The 23,959-nt window shown below is 32.7% G+C and overlaps 1 protein-coding gene and 2 long non-coding RNA genes across 3 annotated transcripts; 2 read left to right on the plus strand and 1 right to left on the minus strand.

The window, feature by feature from the left end:
- Nucleotides 1-289: 289 nt before the first annotated feature.
- Nucleotides 290-3,979, minus strand: LOC134263316 (uncharacterized). The gene is made up of 4 exons (XR_009991232.1): nt 3,788-3,979; nt 2,762-2,815; nt 1,979-2,085; nt 290-677 (listed from the first exon to the last, which is right to left on the minus strand). It is a non-coding gene; the product is annotated as an uncharacterized LOC134263316 (long non-coding RNA).
- A 2,122-nt stretch (nt 3,980-6,101) lies between these two features.
- Nucleotides 6,102-10,065, plus strand: LOC134263317 (uncharacterized). Its single transcript, XM_062745650.1, has 2 exons — nt 6,102-6,336; nt 9,649-10,065. The coding sequence occupies exons 1-2, from the start codon at nt 6,102-6,104 to the stop codon at nt 9,990-9,992; spliced, it is 579 nt and encodes a 192-aa protein (XP_062601634.1). The 3' UTR covers nt 9,993-10,065.
- An 11,301-nt stretch (nt 10,066-21,366) lies between these two features.
- Nucleotides 21,367-23,257, plus strand: LOC134263318 (uncharacterized). Its single transcript, XR_009991233.1, has 2 exons — nt 21,367-21,435; nt 22,861-23,257. It is a non-coding gene; the product is annotated as an uncharacterized LOC134263318 (long non-coding RNA).
- Nucleotides 23,258-23,959: the final 702 nt, after the last annotated feature.

Here is a 23,959-nt window from a genome sequence, read left to right on the forward strand (position 1 = left end):
AAAGTCATAGCTCCACTAATAAAATCAAAAGGTATGGGCAAGGTTAAAGTTTTAGCAGATAAACAGACAGACAGATGGACATGACAAAAACTATACAGCAAAACTCGGTTATAACAAAGTCACAGGGACCTATGAAATTACTTCGCTATATCTGTAATTCGTTATAACCATACAAGAAATTCATTAAATTTATATAGCTGGGGATCCAAGATGACTCCGCTTTATCTGTAAATTCGCAATATCCGAAACTTCATTTATGGGGGCATAAAAGTATAAGCACAAAACAAGACTATGTTATGAATTTATTATATTGTTTCTGGCATTAATTTTTTTTTAATTCACACAAGAGAGAAATGAAATATCTCTAAATTCCAGTCTTATCAGTGTCCTGTTTGTGTGGAATTTTTACCTGCCATTACATGTGTACATATTCTGCATTGTTAATCTTGAAATGCCTAAAAAATGGACTATGCTCTCTCAAACTAGATAAACCATCAAGTCAAAAGCTTATAGGCTCAGTGTTGCGGAACTAATAGTACAGAATTAAGTGATAGCAAAATGTCTAACAGTCTATAAATCCATCTGAATATAATCAATTCTTTCTCCCTCTTCAGATCCTTTTCTCTCCAACAAACTTTTTTTTGCAAAGTGGGTTATGACATCATTCATAGGAAGAACTGAAATATAAAAATATCATTATACCACCTGATTCATGATGAATTAAATTACACATAACAAGAGGCCCATGGGCCACAATGCTCACCTAGGTCACTTGGTTCTAGTGTTCCACAGAATTTTAAAAAATGTTCCTTTTTTCAATGAAAAATGACCTAATATTGTGGCTTCACCTTAGCATAAACATTTGTAATGAGGTTTACTTAATCTTAATAACATGTCCTACTGTCCTTCCATCACACTTTGAACTTCATATGCTGATACATATATTTTACAAGTAGAGCTTTTCTAAAAAGCTTACCGTCTTTAGCAACAACCTTAAACAGTAAACTGATCTACACCTATCAGGCCATATAATTCTTTTAAATTTTGTATTTCTACATTAGCTTTTTACTGGCATTAGCCCTACCACGGTTGTCGCTCGGTCGTCTCCGTAAACTTTGACTGACCGAGAGCTTTCGGCAAACCTCGGCTGATTCCATTCCCTTTTTCAAACAAGAAAGGGAAAAAGAATAATAACAAATTGTAAAGCCTGCAAGCTATAAAAATCAAATTTTACTTATAATGAAATTTAAGAAACATATTCATTTATTGCTATAAAAAATACCATGTTATTAAGAATTAATTACTGCTGATTTTGCTGTTCGTTTTGTCATTTTTTTAAGATTGGAAATCTTGCAAAATTGTTAAGTCGTACGAAAATTAGATCATCAGAAAGTTACCTCCCTTGCCTTGAACAGCATTTCAACCAATGAAATAATTGAAAATTTTCTCATCATGCAATTTCTACCAATCACAAAAGAGAGGAAGTGCATAGTCCGAAGACTGTAAAAAACTTCAACTATACAATACCGTCTTCCAAGGAAGACGGTAATTAATAAGAGTTTCTTATTTCTGACCTTGACATTAATTTTTGTTAAATTATGTTAGGTTCAGTTTCAAAGGTTGTTTCAGATATTTCTATCGAACCTTATATATATGCAGATAGTGCCAGATACATACTGATGGGATCTATTCAACTTCATAATCATTATTTTATTTGACCTTTCTTTTGACCTTGACCTTTCTTTAAATTAGTGAGTAAAGCTTAGGTTTAAAGAAACTATTCAAGAGACTTTGATTAATCTTCATATGCTTAAACTATAAACATTCATAAGAGCTATTAAGTTGCATGAACATTCATCATGATATTTTAATAAAAATTTATATGCTAAACACTTTGAATAGCATTTACAAACTGCAACAAAAAATCTGCCCCTGTGTTAAATAATAAATTCTTTCTAATCATTACTGTCCTCTTTACCTTTGTCATCCACCATTATTTGATGGAAAATCTTCTTCTTTCTTTACAACACAGTTTTCTTACTTTAAAATCTGCACCCCTATAAAAATCAAGACTCTTTGTTGCTCCTTATTGTGCAAATAATTCTTTAAAAACTAGAGCATAATTTGTATTTCTCATGGTGACCTATGATTCAGTAAAAAATGTAGAAATTCTCAAATTTAGAATCTATTATCTAACTCTTAAAAGCTGTGAATTTAAAAAGAAACACCCAGAGGCGTTAGATCCGCTCGCATACTTGCTACACTAACATCCAGTAACAACATCTCACAGAGGGTCAAGTCAAAGGTCAGATTCTATCATCCAATCAAATTGTCGCCTGCAAAATCATTGAATATTTGTTGAAAGGAATGTCTACAGTTGTTCCGAATTTGACCTTAGATGTAACCCTCTATGGGATATTGTTAGATGTTAGAGTAGCAAGTATGCGAGTGGATCTAACATTTAACTTTAATTAGATTGACCCAGAGGTGAACATACTTACTGTAAAATCACATATTTTCGTGGGTTCAAACTTTCATAGTTTCAGGAAAAAATTTGGATCCTGGGAATTTGATTTTGTGTCTGAAGAATTGTTGAGTAGTTTTATGTGTAACACTTTACATTTCGTGGTGGACATGAATTTGTGGGTCTCCCCACACCTCGAAAACAACAAAAATTAAACCTCCACGAAAATTTGTGATTTTACAGTAAATATGCAATGTTCATACCCCTTTAGAATAAATGGAAAAGTTTGTCCTTTACCTGGAACTTTTTTTACCATCCCACAGCAGCTCCTTTCTTCAACTTGTGCATAATCTGCAACATAACAGTTATTTCATAAAAATTGTTTTCATCCAATCATAGATAAAATCAGCCAATCAAGACAATTTATCAATAGTCAGACTTTTAACTTAATGTTTTTTGTTTGTCTTTATGTTGTTTAATGTCCCTCTCAAGAATTTTTCATTCATATGGAGACGCCACCATTTGCTGGTGGAGAGCTTTAAATTTATTCTATACTCAGCAATTATGGCCATTGAGCAGTGAGGGACCTTTTTTGTGCCAGCACCAACTGTGACACAGGACCTCGGTTTATACTGTTTTATCTGAATGTAGTAGTCCTGGAAGTGCTTAGAGCCACGGATTGCCCTGCTACCTCTGATCACATGGTATATGTCACGCACCTGCTGTGACCTGTACCTATCATCGCACACTTTTTCTGTTACTGGGTGCAGAGTACAGACAAATCTTTTCGGCTCCATCAATATTGTGCATTGTATATAGTAAATTGCATATGAAGGACTGGTCTCCATGTCCCACAGTGGGATTCGAACCCACGACATGTCATGAGGATCAACTCTTAACTTTGCGACTGTAGAGCAAACAGTCTTATATGGGCAACTCAACTGACCCAAGTCGCAATGTAAATAACAATAGATCTCAATATGAATAACTTACTTCAGAGAAGAAAATTCAAGTTAAAACTGTAAAGTACAAGCTATTAATAAACTTTAAAAAATATCTGTTAGTAAATATATACATGTACAGTATATCATTCAACTTAACGCCACTTTATCTAGATTTGGAACATAAATTCACAATGCAATGGCATGCATTGATGCAATCTCAATCTCCTATACAAAAGTACAGAGATAATTCGAACTAAGTTCTTCCGAAGCTGTCGTTTAATAACAGCATACTGACAGCTGATTTCTGAGACATTTCCTTTATCGAATGAATGAAATTCACTTCCTTGTACATTAATATAACAAAATCATCTTTACTTACCGGCAAACCGCCTGCCTTTCACTGGCGCCGTCCTCGGCACTGTTGATACTAGGGAAGCACATGGCCTTAAACCACGTGATTGTCTTCGGCAGACAAACGTTTACTTTTTCAAGCGTCCAAATAATAATAATCTTTCCCAAAGAAAATCTGACAAGATTATAATTGTTCAGTACATCAAAATCACAGAAACGTTTGATTTCAAGCGTCTAAATAATAATAATAATGTTGCAACTTTTTTGGTCGCGATTATTATTGTTGGAGTAAGACAGATTATAATTGTATGATCGATGTGAAATAAAATTGGCATGAAATTGAAGCGAAATAAATATAATGTGTTAGCTTGGGCAAACATGATTATAATTGTTAAAAGTAAGAATAATTATTATAATTTTGAGGTGAAATAAAAAAAAATGTTTTTAAACATCGACTGACAAGATTATAATCATGAGGCGAAAAATTATAATAATGTGTCCACATTGACTGCCAAGATTATTATTGTAAAGTTTGGATCATTATAATTGTAGGACAAAATAATAATAATGTGTACACATCGACTGACAAGATTATAATCATGAGGCGAAAAATTATAATAATGTGTCTACATATTGACTGGCAAGATTATTGTTGTAAAGTGAATCATTATAATTGTAGGACACAATAATAATAATGTGTACACATTTAACAGACAAGATTATAATTGTTGCAGGAAAATAATAATAATGTTGTAAAAAGCAAGTTTGGATGACATAATTATTTTTGGTATAGTTATATAGGAAAATATAATAATAATGTGGGGGTACCCTACGGCTTTCCATAGTATGTCATACAGTTCAGGACATTATTTATTGAACAGCCCTCGTAATCCATTATATTAATGAAATTATAATGCCCGTTAAAAGATCGGGGTTCCCTAAATTTGGCCCTTTAAAGATTAATAAACTAAGGTTCTCATTATTTACTATGCGTCACTAGTAATTATGTGTCCAGCAGAACTATAGCTGAAGGTGAAGAATAATATGAACACCAAGGAGAGTTATGTTTTCGATATTCGATATCTAGGATCTGTAACGTTTTCTTGTGATTAAAAAGTTTGGATTAAGGCAAAAAATGATGATGGTCTTAAAAAGATTAGAATACTCAAAATGAATGAAAAAAATATCAAAAAAAGAAATGTTTATGGACGTTCCAACATACACAACTTAGTTCCACTTTTTTTTTTTTACAGTTAAGCTTCTATAAAGCAAAACTTAGTTTTATCCTTTTATCACTTAAATCTCTATCAAACCATTTACACAGTTTTTTTCCCTTACGCTTCCAAAATTTAAAGAAGATAATGCTTATCTCCCAACTAATTTTATTCTTTCGTTAGAGTGAACCATAATATCACATCAACAATATACCTACCCCCTGTTGACTTGGACTGGATTAAATTCTTATATAAAACGCTCAATATTTGATAAGTAACTTAATATTTGTAGAATTGTCATTTATTGAAAGAGTTTTCATAATACAGTCCTTAAATTCATTACACGCATTCGTTTTGAACGAAACAATCAAACCTTACACGTTTTGATATTGACTTTACTAAGTGATAATTGATCAAGAGGTTACATTGGTATGTCCAGTTTCTAGATTTATGCCCGTACATGATATCATTTTTGTATGGTCTAGATTTAGAGTGATGAGTTTTTGGAGATTTTTTGGATTAATTCTAGGAATACTTCATGGTGTCAATCCTAAAGGTGGTATATTGTTGTTGTTTTTTTTCCATTTCTCCTCATAGTTTATGTATAAAAAGTAATGATCTATTATTTATCTGCCCGATAAAATAAATTATTTATAATTATGTCTTTAATTTTCATTTGCCAATGAGATCGTTAGAAAATCTTTGTCAAGTTTTTTCTTTGTTAAAATAGTATGCAAATTTACGGATCTTTGCACATTAAGAAAAAGCATGTTAAAGATATAATGTATTTGACACATCTTTTCTTGATTACTGGCCATAGGCTCTACAACATGCAATGGTAACTCGCAGAGTAAAGAACACGTTTTCCCAGATGATACCAAAGCCTGCTTTTGGTTGAACCCGAAAGAAATGAACTTTACTGAAAACGAGGCGTTTTGTCGATCCTCAAATGGGTTCTTGGCCGTTATTCCTGATAGAGATGTGTTTGATACAGTGCAGTCTCTGAGAAATTCATACGGGTCGGTGACTGTGTCTATAATTTAATGTTATGATCAAAAAGTGAAATTAAAAAATTATACACAAAAGTACGTAAATTTAGATATGGAGGTTTACGTTTTCAGAACCACGATGGCAGACTATTACTTGGGATACACAGAATTGGAGGGAGACTTGTATACATTGTCGGGGATTCTTCACACCTTTAGTAATTTTGCCAGCACGCAGCCAGACAGTGTCTCTGAGAACTGTGTAACAATCTACGGGTCGACAGGGATTTACTATGACGAGTCATGCAGCGCAAAACACTTCGGAGTTTGTTCTTCGATTCCAAATTCTGCAAAAAGTCACCAAGAGACAACAAATGGTATTTATTTTTCAGTTATCTTGAATTTTTTTGTTCAAGCTACACTTTTTAAGTTTCAATAGGGCAGGAAGTTTGAATCTTCATTAAGAATCTTCCTTTCTCAGAGGTCTTCAAGAAGATGATCCTTCAAATTACTTGCAATGACATAATTTATACTGCTAATAAATCCTAAGAGTGTAAAACCATGTATTTTTTTTCTAATTGTGGTTTCAGACAATTCCTATCAAAACCTGCATCATTTTCTCATTAAGAAAAAAAAACATATGAGTTCTACATTACCCGTAGTTTTAAGAAAGAACAGAATTTCACTTTTTTCCGCCATTAAATTTCTTTAGAAATCCAGATTAAGGACTTTATTGCATGCTACTATAATCAAAACTGAAAATTGCACATGTTTAAACGATTTTTTAGGGTTTTTTTATGTTGTAATTTTTTAATACTTGTACCATCTTGACCATTGACCAAAGCAATATTTCATCGATGTCCTCATGTAGCCTTGCTATATTGCATCTATTCCGCAATGACTTCATATTTTTAACCGCTAAAATGAACTTAAATGAAATATATGGTGATACTGATCAGTATTCAAGCTCAAAAGTTCATTAAACAATACAAATTTGGAGAAGAGCTGACCTCCAAAACATCAGAGGTGGGATCAGGTGCCATGGAGGAATGAGCATCCCCTGCCGACCGGTCACACCAGCCGTGTCATGATCGGGGAATAACGGGAAAAATCCGTCGACAATTCATGTGTAAATAATGATCTAAAAATTAGTATGAAAAACGTCAGTCAGCATTTGACTTAATGATAAATCTTATTTGCTCAGATGAACTATAATCGAAATTTTGGAGGTCAAGTGTAAATTATGATCAGTGATATACACAAATTACAAGCCGCCCACTCTGTCACATCTTCTTACCCTCGCATATCGCTTATATTTCAATGCCATTACCACGTTTTAAAAAATGAATTATCACACACTTCATGCATTTTTGCATTATTCATTAAAAAAAAATTAAGTATGTATTTAAATACAGCCATCATTTAATAATATCAGTATCAATATTGGTAAAAGAACTGTGGAACGTTAAACCCTGCAAAAACATTAAGCTTATTTTTCAAGGTATTTATAACAGTTTTGCCAAAGGATAATAAAAGCTTTCATTAGTGTTTTTTTTTAAATATGGTAAGACCAGTATTTGATTCTATTTTGATGTCCAATTAGACAGTTTCTATTAATGATCAGTGTACTATTTTAATGTTACGCCATGGTCTTGATCAAAAAGATAATGTGAAGAAATCAAAGATGACATTAAATCTTATCACATTTTTACTGTTATAAATTTTAAATTTACATTTAGAAAAAAATGTTATCTTAGTTATTTAAAAAACTGATGGGGTCTAATCATTCTTTTTTTAGCATATATATCATTATTTAAAGATATTCAGAATTACTTAATCTTTACCATGTTAATTTACGGGCCTTTTTTATCGAATACCTTAGTGTATTTTCCTACTTATGCACAATATATCATTCTTTATACAAATTGCTTCATGATTATCCTGCACTTAATGAGATACATGAACCACAAGATTTTACTTAAATCAACATTTTAAAAACTTGCCACTTTTCAACTTTATATACAACCATTCCAAACGATAAATTAAAGTCTGAGCTTTTTGATATCATTGACAACTACTTTTTCAATAAAAATGGAACTCGAAAATTTACTTACGTTGTCATGGGTCATTTGCAAAATTATTCAGTTTAAAAAAATCATTTTGATTGCACACACGTACTCTGATGCTTATATTAAGAAATGTTTGAGTTTCTAATTGACAATATTGCGTGGTTCTCAGAGGCGTGGTCTTCCTAAAATCTATTGTAATTCCCATATGGGTACCAATTACGCCCCGTTATTAGCAGATCTATTTTTGTATTCTTATGAAGCATACTTTATCGAAAATCTTATACGAGAAAAAGGAAGAAAACACTTGCTGTGGCCATCAATTTGACATTTAGATATATCGGCGACGCATTGTCAAATAACAATGGTTATTTCTATTCTTATGTCGATAATATATCCTGGTGAGTTTGAAATAAAAAATAACTCGTAGTGTGACACATCTGTTTCACATTTAGATATTTTACTTGAAAATGACGTGATGACTTAAACTTTTCACTCGTCAACGTCCCCTTTTACACAGCAATATACCTTCACCAACTGCATAAAAGGTTTCCATCTCATAGTTGATTCGATAGGCAAGAACATGCTTTACATGTGAAGAATTTCTCAGAAGTGGTAAGTTATTGACAAAAAAGTTAATGAAAAAAATATCAGCAAGTCTCGTTTTAAGCGGAACACAATTCGTAAAAAGAAATTTTCCGCCATATTCAATCGGTCTCTTGCTATATCTGAGAGCCTCTACATAAAGAACCGACCGCTTGATACTGTTCAGTGTAATCAATCGTCAACAGGGTAGTCGGAAGTGTAGTCGGAAGTATTCTATACAGCTCTCGCTAGTGACAAAAATAACTACGTACTTTTTCTAATGCAAGAGAGTAAGATAACAAAGAGACTAAAAACAGTTGCACAGGTCAGTGCAGTCTACAAACAAAAACAAATACATGTAACTGCAATAAAATGAAAACAAAGGTAATGCAAGATAACCAGCACGAACAGGGGTCGCCATTTCACGCCGTTACATGTGACAATACAACAGTCAGGTGTAACGAATGAGATGAGTAAATAATAATATCGAAAATATCGTTTCTACGAATCGTATTGACTTTAAAGTCATCATTTTGTAAGTTCTATAGTCGATACAATAACCTTGTCAGCAAATACAATCTACCATTGAGGCAAATACTGACCTTTTCATACTCATTGATAGGTCATTTATTACACACTGAATTGACGACTGATTTTCCGTTATTTCCCGATCATAAGAAGGACCACTTGGGATGCTCACTTATCCATGACACCTGATTCCAACTCGGATTTTTGAGAGGTCTGTATTAATTGCTCTGCTCCATTTCTGCATTGTTTAATGGACACTTAATTGGACACTTAATTGACAACACATTTTTTCCGTTATTTCCTGATCATGACACGGAGGGGTGTGATCGGTCGGCAGGGGTTGCTCACTCCTCAATGTCACTTGATCCCACCTCTGATGCTTTAGAAGTCGGTGTTTGCTCTGCTCCAATTTTGCATTGTTAAATGGACTTTTGATCTTGAATACTGATTATTGATTCCATGTACATGTATTTCATATGTTAATCGTTTCCCTTTTATTTATTTTTGTAGCAATAACTACCACAACTATTCCTTCATCTTCCATCGTTGATACAAATTGTATTTGTTCCTGTTCTATGACCTATGATCTGAACCCAAAGGTTAATCTCACTGCTGAGCAGGAAGCAGAAATCAAAGAAATAAAGCGAAACCTTACTGTCGAGAAGTCCACATTATCGAGTTCAGTGCGCAGGCGCACAAGTGCTCCAGATGATCGCAGATCTTCACAAACTGTTGGGTTATTTGGTATTTGTTTTCTTACCCTCACGTTTGGGTTTCTCGTATTTGCTGATTGCATCCGGGCAATAGACTTAATCAATTGTCAGCAGAGACATGACATCTTCACTTTCCATTAAGATCTTTTTATCAGCATGGAATTAGTCAAAATGTACATATATTTCTTGTCGTTTCTTTCGTACATACTTTATCTATACCTGTATTTAGTATTAACTTAATAGTATATAATAAAGTTGAAATTTCAAGTTTTTTATATTCCTGAAAAAATTGCATAATGCTTTACTGACTTGTAGATTCATTACATTATTTATATGCGACCTTTATTTTTTTTGCAAATTGGACACTTTAATTTGAAAAAAGTATTTCAGTTTCAAATTAAGCCAAAGGACGGTTTTTTTAATTAAGTAGAAAACTTTTATTTTTTAAGTTTTAGTTGAACATGTGGTGTCTTATCTAAATTGCAGATGAGCTATTACTGGCAAATCCATTATCTTTGCTATGCTTTAACAAGATTACAAAAAGAACTCAAGGACTATTTTCTACTTTGCTGTTATAAACCGTTCTCCGTAATGTGATATGACGGGTTATCATGACAGGAGTACACAGCGGGGGTATCCAGTTGTCAGGAGAGGCTTACAAAGTACTCGATGGCACGTTTTCCCACCTTTAATGCTTTTTTCGTCATGATTGGATTAAACTTATTTGCTGCATAAACAATAACATGTCGTTTTACAATCTGATGAGAAAAAAGTTTTTCTTTCTAAGGAAATTAAATGGTTATTTCCATTCTTATGTCAATACGATATAACATGGTGAACTTGAAATAAAAGATATCATAGAGTCTATCACGTCTTTTTTATATTTGGATAGTTTACTTGAAATAGACATTAATGGTAATATAACAACCAAACTTTATGATAAATCTCACATAAAATCAATACCATTTAATATTTTCCAAAATTGATCTTATCGATATGTCTACTCATTTTTCGAATTTCTCATAATTCAATAAATAGTAAATGACAATTCTTTATTGATTTGTAGTTATCTTGAAATGACATATGAAATATATGGAGATAACGAACATCATTCAAACTCAGAACTCATTAAACAATACAAAACTGGAGCAAAGTAAAAACGGACCTCCAAAACATCAGAGGTGGGATCACGTGCGATAGAGAAGAGAGCATCCCCTACCGACCGGTCACACCACCGTGTGCTCTTTGTCATGATCAGGAAATAACAAAAAAAAATCTGTCGTCATTCAGTGTAAATAATGACCTAACAATTAGTATTATAAACGTACATCAGTCAGATTTGACTTTATGATAAATTGTATTTGCGGAAAAGGTTATTAAATCGACCATAGAACATAGAAATGATGATTTTAACTATGATTGCTGGTACTCCTGTTTCATCAACTTGTTTGTAGATTACTTACCTTCCTTTAGAAATTATTCATTCATAGAGCATGCAATTGCGTATCGAATCAACTGTCATCACCGTTTGCAGATTTTGAAAGTTTATTGATGCATAAGTAACTGAAGTTGACGATTGAAAAGTTAAAGTACTAGTAATCACGTTTATCATAAAGGTTTGTTGTTAGATAACCATTACGGTCTTTTTCAATTAAAATATCCAAATATGAAACAGATATGCCAGACTTTGTGATATTTTTATTTCAACCTCACTGATATATATATCGACATAAGATTGGAAATAACAATTTGATTTCCTTATGAAAGATAAACTGTTTTTTCATAAAATTGTACAAGGACATATTGTTCACGCAAAAACATATTTAATCCTATCATGACGAAAACAACATTGGAGGTGGGAAAATGGCCATGGAGTACTTTGTAAACCTCTCCTGACGACAGGTCACACCCGCTGTGTACTCCTGTCACGATACCCTGCCATATAACATTACGGAGAACGGTTTATAACTGCAAAATAGAAAATAGTCCTTGAATTGTTTATCTTTTTTTTTTTTATAAAACTTGTTTAAACATTACAACGATAATGAAATTGTAAATAATAGCTCATCTGCAGTTTAGGTAAGATACCACATATTCTCCATTTTTCTCACTGTAAGTAATAAAATGAAGATTTTTTTTAAATATTGAGTATCAACAATTGAGTACTTACATGTATATATGTACAATCATTTTTAAACATAATAAATATGTAAATGACCTTTCAAAGAGAAAGGAAGAAAATTTTACGATATATTTTATATTTAAGAAAAAACACATCGATAATTACAGTACTGTTCTCTTGCAAGATGAAAGTGATGAATTAAAATTTTACCGTCAACTTCCCTTACTTACGCAGCAATATACCTTCATCATCTGAAAACAGTATTTACATCTCTCAGTTGATTCGTATGGAAGAGCATCAGCAATCATGGTTAGAATCAACATTTTGTAATTTTATAGTCGATCAATAACCTTGTCATCAAATACAATTTATCATGAAGTTAAATCTACATGAAGAGCTATTTTTCATACATTTAAGGCCATTATGATCCGATCATGACAAGGAGCACATAGCGAATATGTGAAAAGTCAGCAGGGGATGCTCACCACTCCATTGCACTTGATCCAACTTCTGATGTTTTTGAGGTTTTGTTTGCTTTGCTCCCGATGTGCATTGTGAAATGTACTTATGAGCTTGAATACTGATCGATATCTTCATATTTTATAGATCATTGCAAGATAACTACATGTACAAATCAATGAAGTATTGCCGTATACTAATCATTAAATTATTAAAAATTCGAATAGTGAGTAGATGTTAGCACAATTTGCAAATAATGTAAGGATTATATTGATTTTATGAGATTAGGCCAATATTATTTACCTTGCAAGAGAGCAGCATTGTAATTATTATCATGTTTTTATATTAAGCATATCTTAATTTTTTTTCCTTTCTCTTTTCAAAGGTTATTATTTTATTTAGAAAATGGTATATACATACAAGTACTCAAAAGTTGATATTTGATATTTCAAAAATGCTTCATTTTATAACTTACAATGAGAAATATGGAGGAACAATAAATCAAAGCAAAAAAAATCAGTTGTAACAATTCTAAATGGGAGCAAAATACAAGCCTCTAGATAAACTAGGTATATATTCTCCGTCCACCGAAAGATTAATAAACCCAAAAGCAGGTGAAAAGAGTATATTGCTATATAAGTAAAAGAAGCTGACGAAGGAAGATTCATGTCATCACGTTTATTTTTTTTATATGCTATTCAAGGGAAGGGACTTCTATAGTTGACCTTGGTTTTCTGTATCATTTGACAAGATCTAATGTTTCGGTGATGCGGTATGTAAGTTTAACGTAGTTAAGGAAATTTTCACTCTTCTCGAGACGCCACCGTTTCCCGGTTAGAATATGCACATTTTGTATTATTCTTAAGTGCCTCTGAGCAGTTAGGGACCTTTTTCGTGCCAGCACAAATGCGACACGAGACCTCGATTTAAGCGGTCTCATCCATAGGACCAGTCTTCATGTCCCGTGGTGGGGTTCAACTCCTTGCTTGCCCTAGACTCTAGATCAGACGCTCTAACCACTGAGCCAAGTGTGGAAAGAGGTTTGATTTAATGTTAAAGGCGTAATGTCTATTTTACAAGAATTTTACCTATTACCTTCCTTTCCGATTATTACAGCAGCATACTGAATGATCCCATGGGTCCAGAATCACTTCTCATTGTGACAATCTTTGCGACCTGTCGTTAGTGAGTTCTCATTTCATAGCTTAAAATTAATTTTCTTGAGTATCTGGGTTTATTAAAAATAAATTCTCTAGAAATGCAGAATAATCAATAATAAGTCACAAATTGAATTGAGTTAGTTGCATCTTCGATGTAAAATTGTTAAACTACCTTAAATCTGAAACACCGCAGGTAACGAATTATTGATCTAATGAAGCATCACTTCCTATTTATAGAGATCCACACACCTTCCACGCTTCTACAGATATATCTTCTTGTGAGATCTAGTTTAGGAAATTCATAGATATATTTTAATAGGATTTAACATGACGTTGGTGTAGTTTTTCCCATTACTAGGACTGGTAAAGGTGTGATGCGACTGCACCTTACCTGGAAGAATTGATACAGTCTGGATATATAAATCAAAACATGAGAACCAAGAACTCATAAATCAAACTGTCTGAAATATGAACAATTCGACATGGATTCAGAGGACAGAAGACGCATGTCAGGAGTGTACCTTTGATTTGTCAAAAGCCGAGCTCCCCATAGTCCTCTTACTAACGCTCGTTCTTAACGGTGCAGCCATATACATCTTAATCAAAATTCGCCCCACATGTACTAGTGTGGACCATACTTGTGTGTTAGTCCTGGCTTGCAATGACTTTGTAACGGCGGCTCTGTACTCCGTCATGTGGATCGGAGGTTGGATCAAGTGTGGTTGTCTCATGGGACGCCACCTGTGTAACATTCTGGGCTGGTTAGCTACCGCCATGGTGATCTGGTCCGCTTGGGTCGTGATTATTATGGCGGGTTGTAGGTACCTCGCCACTGTTAAACCTTTATATTACAGAACGCATGTTTCTGTATCCACGGTGCATGTTTCTATGGTTTCCACTCTGTGTTTTATTTTACTACAACTGATTTTTCCATTCTTTGGGGTGGCCGCCCAATACAAGTTTTACCCAGGAAACCGAATTTGTGCTTATGAATTCTCGCCAGGAGCTGGTGGCGTGGGACATAGGTTGCTGCTGGGGATTTTATCTGCGGAGGGCCTTGTTGCTTCCATTGTGGTGCTGTACTTTAATGTCTGTATTATCTGGAAGGTAAGGTGCCTTTCAAGAAAATGAAAGTTGCGTAATTTTTTTAGCTTTGGCGATCTGTTGTGAGTACCAATAATATATCTTCAAAGAAGAAGCTCTAATTAGGAAGTAAAGGATGATAAAATGGAAGGTCTTTCTTTTTAAATACAGAGATAAAGTTACTCTCGAGTTGTCACGTTCTTCAAAAACCTTCTTTTCCAATTAAGAATATGAGAAATCACTGACGAGAATATCATTTTATGTTTAAAACTTGATAACGATATCAATGTACATACGAAGATATTACGAATATATTATTGGGCATTGAGTGTGTTTACCCTTTAAGAAAGGATTAAGGACAGATGATACAAACAAAAAATGGATGCCTGGATTGGTATATATTTTTTGCCTTAATTTCATTGTAAATGATGCAAATAATAAATTTCTAGAATATAAAGAAATTGTTAACCTTCTGTGATGTTCAAAAGTCTGCTCGCCTGAAACCATCCTTATTAATCTATACAATTTTTTTTCACTTTAAATTCCATTTTTGTCCAAATTTGAAAAAAAAATTAAAAACTTCGCGGTGAAAGTTATTCATTTTATTCTTTTAAACATGACCTAAGTTGTTATTTTCAAATTCTTTGACAAAAGTTTGTTTGTATCATCTGTCCTTAAATGCTGAGAACACCATACTTCTGAGAAATGTATGGGGTTTTTTTACAGGATAGGAATATTTTGTAGAACAATTGTATTCCTACATAAGAGAAGCTCTTTAAAAGTTAGTCATGATGTTTCCTTGTCTGTTATATTGATTTAATTCATAATAATGCATATTAATTAATTATCAAATTTTCCTTATCCATTTTATTCATGCAAAGTTTACATGCAAATATTTTGCATAGTTTTTTATTTTAGTTTTAAAGCATTTGACGTTTCAGTCTTATTTTGTCTTTTTTCAAACGTTTAGCTTGAGATTTATTTAAAAAATAAAACACTTAAAACTAAATTTTTCTTAAATTTCATAATCCTAACTTAAATTTACATAGTTCAATCACAGATTTTTAAAGTTGACGACAGAGACACTTCTAATAAGTTATAGTAACCTTATAATGATGAACAATCAACAATCTCCTTGTATTGAGGTTGACTTCCTGGGGCCTAATGAGCCAACGTCCGGCATATACATGTACTCTATTACTCTTTGACCAAAATCCTTTACCGAACTAATTGTATAAAACCTAACGTACAGCAAATTTTTCAAAAGAACCTACTTAATACCATTAGTGTTCTGAGATAATCAAAGACAATCAATATCACTTCCTTCTCCCAAATATACATGAACCTTTAACATTGAATACAACTCTATAGCGTCTATGTTCAGTAAAATGTATTAAACGATACGATTAACTCATATAAAAGTTTAAAATATTATTCATTTCATTTTGGCTATCTATTTAATAAATTAATAATAATAAGATATTTGGAGATAACGAACAGTTTTCAAGATCTAAAGTCAATTCAAACATACATATCAAGAGCAGCTTAAACACGGACCTTCAACACATCAGATTTTGGATCAGGTGCCATGGAGGAGTGAATATCTCCTGTCGATCAGTCTCATCAGCCTAGTGGTCCTTGTAGTAATAGGGAAAACGGAAAAAGAAATATTGACTTTTTAAAAATTTATTATCATGATATAAATGAATCCTGTATAAGACTCATTGGAGTTGAGGGTTTTCAAATATGTGAATCTTCAGTGAAATTTATATATAAATGCTCTTCAAAAGATTGTCGTCTCTGGCAATTTATATTACAAATGAAGCAGAATTTATGCAAAATCTTGTGCATGAAAAGAAGAAAACACTTTTTGTGGCCTTCAGCTCAACATTTAGATATATCGACGACGTATTGTTTATTAACAATGGTAATTCCCATGCTAATGTCGATACGATATATCCTGGTGAGCTTGAGGTAAAAGATACCAAAGAGTCTGACACATCTGTTTCATATTTGGATATATTACTTGAAAAAGACGTTAATGGTAATCTAACAACTAAGCTCTATCATAAACATGATGTTTTTAACTTTTCTATCGTCAATTTCCCTTATTTTTGCGGTATCTTCATCACCTGCATACGCTATTATATATCTCAGCTGATTTGATACTTAAGAGCATACTCTACGTATGAACAATTTCTAAAACGAGGTAAATTATTGACAAACAAGTTGATGAAACAAGACTATCAGAAGTCTCGTTTAAAGTCATCATTTCGTAAGTTATATGGTCGATGCAATGAGCCTTGTCAGCAAATACAATTTATCATTGAATCAAATGCTGACCGACGTTTTTCATAATAATTGTTAGTCCATTATTTATACACTGAATTGACGACGGATTTTCCCGTTATTTCCTGATCATGGCAAGGAGCTGTTGTGAGCGGTCGGCAGGGGATGCTCACTCCTTCATGGCACCTGATCCCACCTAAAATATTTAGCATTTTTCTCTGAATACACCTGTCCAACCATACATGCAGCTCTTGAAGGGTGGACAATTTTTACTCTTACTCACTGTTATTGTTATGCAGTAACTTTTTGAAATCTTTTCAATACTTCGTTTTCCATTTTGCCTTATGGTATTCCTGAAGATGGCCATTAGACAGAAAAAAGTGACGTTTTCTTCTGCTTCCCTCATTTCAGAGAGCATTTTTAATCACCCTTATTAATTGTACTATGAAAAACTAGAGGTACTGTGAGCAAGAGGTCACAAAATGATACCCCGCTTCCCATATTATTAAAATGACAAATGCCTTGTTTTGCTTTCGGAGACCCTAAATAAGTGTCATCTAAGAGATGGGTACCCTTCAGTACTATAGAACAAATGGCAGTGTCGATGTTTTGCTAATGGTCACCCTTAATACATATGTATGTGTAAGTTTAAAAAATATGATCTGAACAATGGCTCTGTGTAACAAAGAATCTGTGACAGTCTTATTAAAGTTCAATCATTGGTATGGGAGGGGTTGTGGATAAGAGATGGGTACCTCAAAGCGTTCAGACGGACGGACGGACACCCCCATCACTTTATACCCCCTGCTTTTCAAGCGAAGGGTATAATGAAAGGAGAAAATCTAGCCATTGTGGTCAAAGCAAGAATTAAAAATGATAAAAATTTGGAAAGTCTGGAAATGAATAACAGTCTTATTCCTAGTAAAAACGATATTTTTCTGGCTCTTAAAAGTTAAGATTTTATATCTACATAGTAGTTTGTTTTATAGATATTACATATAGAAAACAAAACAAGAAGTACACAGTTCAAATTTTGGTCATCTTTATTCTAATAAAGTCCATATCAAAATCTATGTGAATCAATTGTTCTCTTCTGACCTCGTTATAATAGGTAACATTGAAGTTCCACACAATACTGTGAACACGAAGTTCTCTAACGAGTTGTTTCATGTCAGGAAAGCATTTATCATCAGCATCATTATAAAAAGAGTGATACAGAGGTTTAATTAAATACATGTATAATAACTAATGAGGGCTCAGATTATATAATATCTAAAATTACGTTTTACGTCTTTCAAAAAAGTATCAAGAAGCAACTGCTTTTGAGACTATTTTGCTCTTTTAAGAAGGCTGGGGGTCAACAAATTAACCATCAGATATATTTTTTTTAGATATTACATCCTAAAACTATCATTTGGCAAAGAAAAATTTAATACATTTTAGTTTTAAAATTTGGTGGAGCTCTTAACTTCTAAAGTAGACCAATGTAGTCTAGATATGTCTACAACCACCCAGCCCTCTTATGTATGAAGGAATAAACAAACATCTATTTTTAAATTATTGAAAATGATACGACTTTTAGGTTACATATATAGTATAAAATTTCCTGAATATTCAAACGGATGGTTTAATGCTAATGCATTGCAACAAATATAATTAATATAATTCAATATATAATTGATTGTATATTGTTGAACGTCTCTCTCGAGAATTTTTCACTCATATGGAGAAGCCACCACTTGCCAGCACTAAGGGCCATTGAGCAGGGAGGGATCTTTTTCGTGCCAGCACCTACTGCGACACGGGACCTCGGTTTATAAGGTCTCATCCGAATGTTTTTTTAAAGTTGGAAATATAAAATGTAAGCATTTTCTTGCCTATTAAGAAGGAAAAATAATAATAAAAGAATAAATATATGGCCTAATTTATTGCATGATCTGCCCTAATTTGATTTGTAAGTCACAACTTATTTTTTCCTCTATTTTTGATCAGGTTAAGTTAAGCAAATCAATAACCAGAAAAATTAAAACACGGTTTCAATACCTTTAGGGAATCTGACTCATTTCATCATTTGGGTGGATGTATCAACTAAATGATAACATCATCAACGAAGTGATTAAGGCCAGATATTAATTATTCAATAATTATCAAGAGTAAATGATCATTTTCAATAAGAAGTATTTTAAATTAATTGCTTTTGTATTTGTCCTTCATTCTAATCATTTTCTTTTTGATCAACCAGTGTAAAATAAGGATTTCAACATAGCTTAATTAAGAATCGAAATGCGGTCAGCCTGTAGGACTAAATTGATACAAACAGTATTTTTAAGTAATTATTGGAAAACCAATAATCATCATTTTGCGACACACTAGCAACACAGATCAAAGCAGTCACAGCTACTTGTCTACAAATATATGTTTGGGGGAAAATTAAGTGTACATTTCATTATCACTTTACCTCCATTTTACAAAATAAATGTAGCAAAGTTATCTTTGTGATTCAAAATAACATTGTTTCAAAACAATATTGTTTTAAAGCATTAATGAAAGTGTATAAATGTTCTATCATATATTAATTATTGTGTAAGAGATTGCACTTGCTTCCATATCATCTGGTCATCACTATACCTGATGCATAGTTCATGGAGATTGTTATGTAGACTAAAAGTCCAATGAAAGAATACAATTCAGAAACAAAGCAAACATGGACCTCTTCAAAATCAAAAATGGGATCAGGTGCCATGAATGATTAAACATCCTCTGTCGTGTGCTCCTTGTCATAGTCGGAAAAACCCGTAGACGATTCAGTATGAAAGTAGTACTTCACAATAATGACCTTAACAATTTGTTTGTTGGTGCCGTATATCAGATTTACATGAAAAACATCAGTCAACATTTTGATTGAATAAAGATTATATTTGTTATTAGTTATGAGGATTTGTTTTTATTCTGTATATTTTTTTCACGTCTATATCTGCATGTATAACATATTTGTGGATGCATCAATCTGAAATTGTGCTCACTTTAATGTTTTGAATCGTTCTTGTCCAAATCTGATATTGCCATAAGTTTATTCGTTCTTAAGTGTAAGAGATTTGTACTCGCCCAAATTTGACTTTATGATCAGATATTATCTGCAGGAGCTTAAAGAGATATTTTAACAAACTTTGAAAAAACGTCCGTCCTCCAAGGATGTAGATGGGAGAAAAGGCAGAGTTACGCACAGCGTGGTCGGAATTTTATTTGTTAGATTTTGATTGGTCAATCTCTGCCTCTCCTAAGGCATGAAACAAAATGATCGTTATAAAACACAGCTATGCAATATTTCAGACTTTCACATTCAAGGAGGACACTTATTGATTATAATAAAAAATATTTAAGTAAACTTAAATTTATTTATTTCAAGTTTGATTCAGACTTCCAATTGCCCTGCATATTTTAAAATAATCATCAAACATCACAAAACACTTACTCTTGTAGCTAAGCTACGAATCCCTTTTGGGGTTTTATATCATGGTTCTGTGGGAGAAATTAATAATTTTACACGGAATGTTTCTCTTTGAACTTCAAATCAATTGCCCTGCAGTGCCAAATACAACTGTTTACCTGCAAAAACAATGTTCAACAACTCTCGTATATTCGACTATATTTGTATAAATCAATCAATGTAGCTTTGATAAAGGGAAGAAAAAAGATTTGCTTAATATAAATGCTTTAAACTTATCAGTGACTCAAACCATATCTAGAAAATTTAAAGCTAAATGTCTCTGAAAAATGAAAGCAAGATTTTTTTTTGCATTTATGTAGCTCCATTAAAAAATAGTTTAGATATAGAATCACACTGATTTTGAGCAAAATAAAAAAGTTTATCTTTTTCTTCTTCCGAAGGCCCAAATTGGACTAAAGAATTTTTTTATGCTTCTTGTATCTTTTTTTTCCGGTTGAGCCAATGTGCAATGTGAAAAATAAAAATACAGGAACTTGTCAAATATATAACATTAAGAATTCAAAACTTCAAATGTCGGCAATTCTTCTGCATGGTCTACATATACCACATGCAACTAAGTGAATAATGTTTGTATAGTAATTTATTACCTAAGAGAACTTTGAAATATTTTTCTTTTCATTAGTGAAAAACCTTGCTTATATTTATTGTTTTGTACGTTGAATTGTTCGTTTGAGTCTTGTCTATGATAAAAATGTTATTCTCACCACCTTCTAATGCCATACTTTATTTTTAGATGCGCCAAAAGAATACAATTCACACCGAGTGTTCGACTGTAAGTTCTGATCTTCACCGGATCAAATCTCTTGTCCGCATTCCTCCTATACCACTGAATAAGATTTAATGATAACATACTTTCACATATTCTTTATTTTTGTGACATTTATTGTCTCCCAGAAAACCGCACTGGCAAATGTTACGAAGGTGGTCTCTGCTGTATACATAGTTTGTTATACACCTTTTTTGGTAAGTTAACAATAGTTTAGTTTCATAATCGTAAAGGCAAAATTAAACGTAATTTCTTAGTTTATGGACCTTTCAAGTTTAAGCTATTCTAGTTTTAAAATATGTACGAGCTAGTCGATTTAAATTCTAAATATAATCTGTAACTAATAAATTGTGTAGATAGCCTAAAGATACGAAAGAAATGTAACAAGAAAACAAAGCGGGAGATGATGGAAACAGAACTTAGAAACGTGGGTAAATAACAAAAGTCCAAAACCTTGATATTCACATAAAAACCTTCATCTTTTAAATTTGACCTTGTACAATACAAATTGAAAACAAAAATGCTTCGAGTTTGTTGGCAATTGCAACTTTTGAGTTGCTAAATTGGACATAATCTGACAGATCGATGTTGTAAACTGATATCCCTTAGTCATGCAACCAAAAACATTAAGAGAAACCTGGCAAAACATAGTCAACAACGATATGTGTTATACGTCCTTTTTACATTAGCTAACCATTTAGGTTTTTCTAATGATAGTAAGGGAACTGACCTGTTGACTAATGAACTGTTATTCGGTGAAATATCTAAAGGGGTGTGGTAATAAGAGGGGAATTTTTCCTTAAATAAATCTTACTGTTGTATAACAGCTAAAGTAACTGTAACTGTAACGTAAAGTAAATGTCTATAGCTTGCGGTAGTTATTGTTTTTCTTCCCTCTTATATAGAGTTTTTGTCCGGTACAGCTTTTGTGGCATTAGTTTCTGTTAGTCAACTTATTTTAGTATTAAGGTATATATAAAAACAAACGAAGACTTGCATATAAAACAGTGATGCATTAAAATAAGTAAATCCTCATTATGGTAAAATAAAATGCATTTTTACTTTAAAAAAAAGAAAGAATTAAAAGATTTAACTACTTAGTCTTCTACTGTAAACATGAGAGAAGAAAATGTACGATACAAAGGAAAGATATTTTAATATATATATACATTAATGTTAAATGGATATCATGTAAATTATCAATATTAAATAAGATTGATGATAAACAATCAACTAGGTCACATTAACGAAGCGTTTACTCATTAGTCAGTTCCTTATAAAATTTAATAAGGAAATATTTTTTTTAACACGAGAAAGAATTATTTTTGCAAAGTCGTGATGAATTCAAGTTTCTTAGAGTCAACTTCCCTCACTAATGACGCTTTATACCATAAACACCAGCATTTGGTGATTATGTCTCCTTAATAATTTGATACTAGTACGCAAGAGCATGTTCTACCAACGATCGATTTCTACAGACAAATCAGCTGATGTTACAAAGATATCATCAATCATGTCATAATTGTTGAAGCTACTGGGATTTTGCCATTATCTGCATTTCCAAAGATGCTTTACATTTATTTGATAATATACATATAAAGTATTTGATCACCTGCTTTCAGATGCGTGTGATGTATGACGTCTCTATAAATTCCCCGGACCAGAACAAAACCTACCACCACATTACGATGGTGCTGCTGTTCCTTAGTCCGTTACTGAATCCTCTGATTTACGTAGGCTGTAACAGACGCTACAGGGAGTATCTTCTGGGGAGCTTTCGGAAATTGTTGTCAAAGATAAAACCGCAGTTACCTAACGACTACTCTGTGGAAGGCGATACAGTTGTTACTATCGAGAACAGTGAACCTGCAGGCGCGGCCAACACGAACACGACAACCGTCTGACCAACCCTTAATTCAATTCATTTTAGTTCTGTTTTTGATTGAATATCTATAAATGTTTTGATCTTTTTTCCCAACAAAATGTTTCAGTATATTCAGTAAAATCTCAAATTGTTAAGGAATGGCTGTTCTGTTCAGTAAAACCTCAGATTGTTAGAGAATGGCTGTTCTGTTATCAACATATGCTACTCAAATGCAACAATACTATTTCTAACCCTATATTTATGAATATTGGACAGTTCACATTTAAGAGTGAGTAAATGAAACCGCCGAGAGGCAACTTCATGCAGTGTTAAACGCTACTTGGATTTGTATTTATAATTTGTATTTTAAAAGATTTTACACATACATGAATCTAATTTTCATGGAAGAATCAAAATGGAGAGAGTTATTAGAATTAAATATTACAGTGTGGCTTCCATTGGCTTGTGACAGTGCCTTTAATCAACTCTCGTAGTTGGGCATTAAGCTAAGCTAGCTAGCACTGACAACTTAATAAAATGCTTGAATAAATTATTTTTTAAATATGGAGAATCTTTTTTATCAGTGGAAAAGTTAAATATAATAAAACAACCCCTAGAAATTTCAGAGGTGGATACGTACCAAGGAGTAGTAAGCGTCCCCTATTGACCGCATTCACGTCTGTTGTGAGCTCTGTATATTGATGAGGTGAATAGAAAATTCCGTAGTCAAAATTAATCATAAAAACTAAGGCAAATTAATGGTTATGACCTTATAATGGATTTCATTTGTTTTCAAGGTAATTATAATGACCACTGGTATAAGGAAATGCTGACTTGAACTTGGTTGTTGAAATACC

This window comes from Saccostrea cucullata, unplaced genomic scaffold (assembly GCF_032062105.1).
Source record: "Saccostrea cucullata isolate Sc308-1 unplaced genomic scaffold, CSIRO_AGI_Scuc_v1 ctg534, whole genome shotgun sequence".
In the NCBI taxonomy this organism is placed as follows: domain Eukaryota; kingdom Metazoa; phylum Mollusca; class Bivalvia; order Ostreida; family Ostreidae; genus Saccostrea; species Saccostrea cuccullata.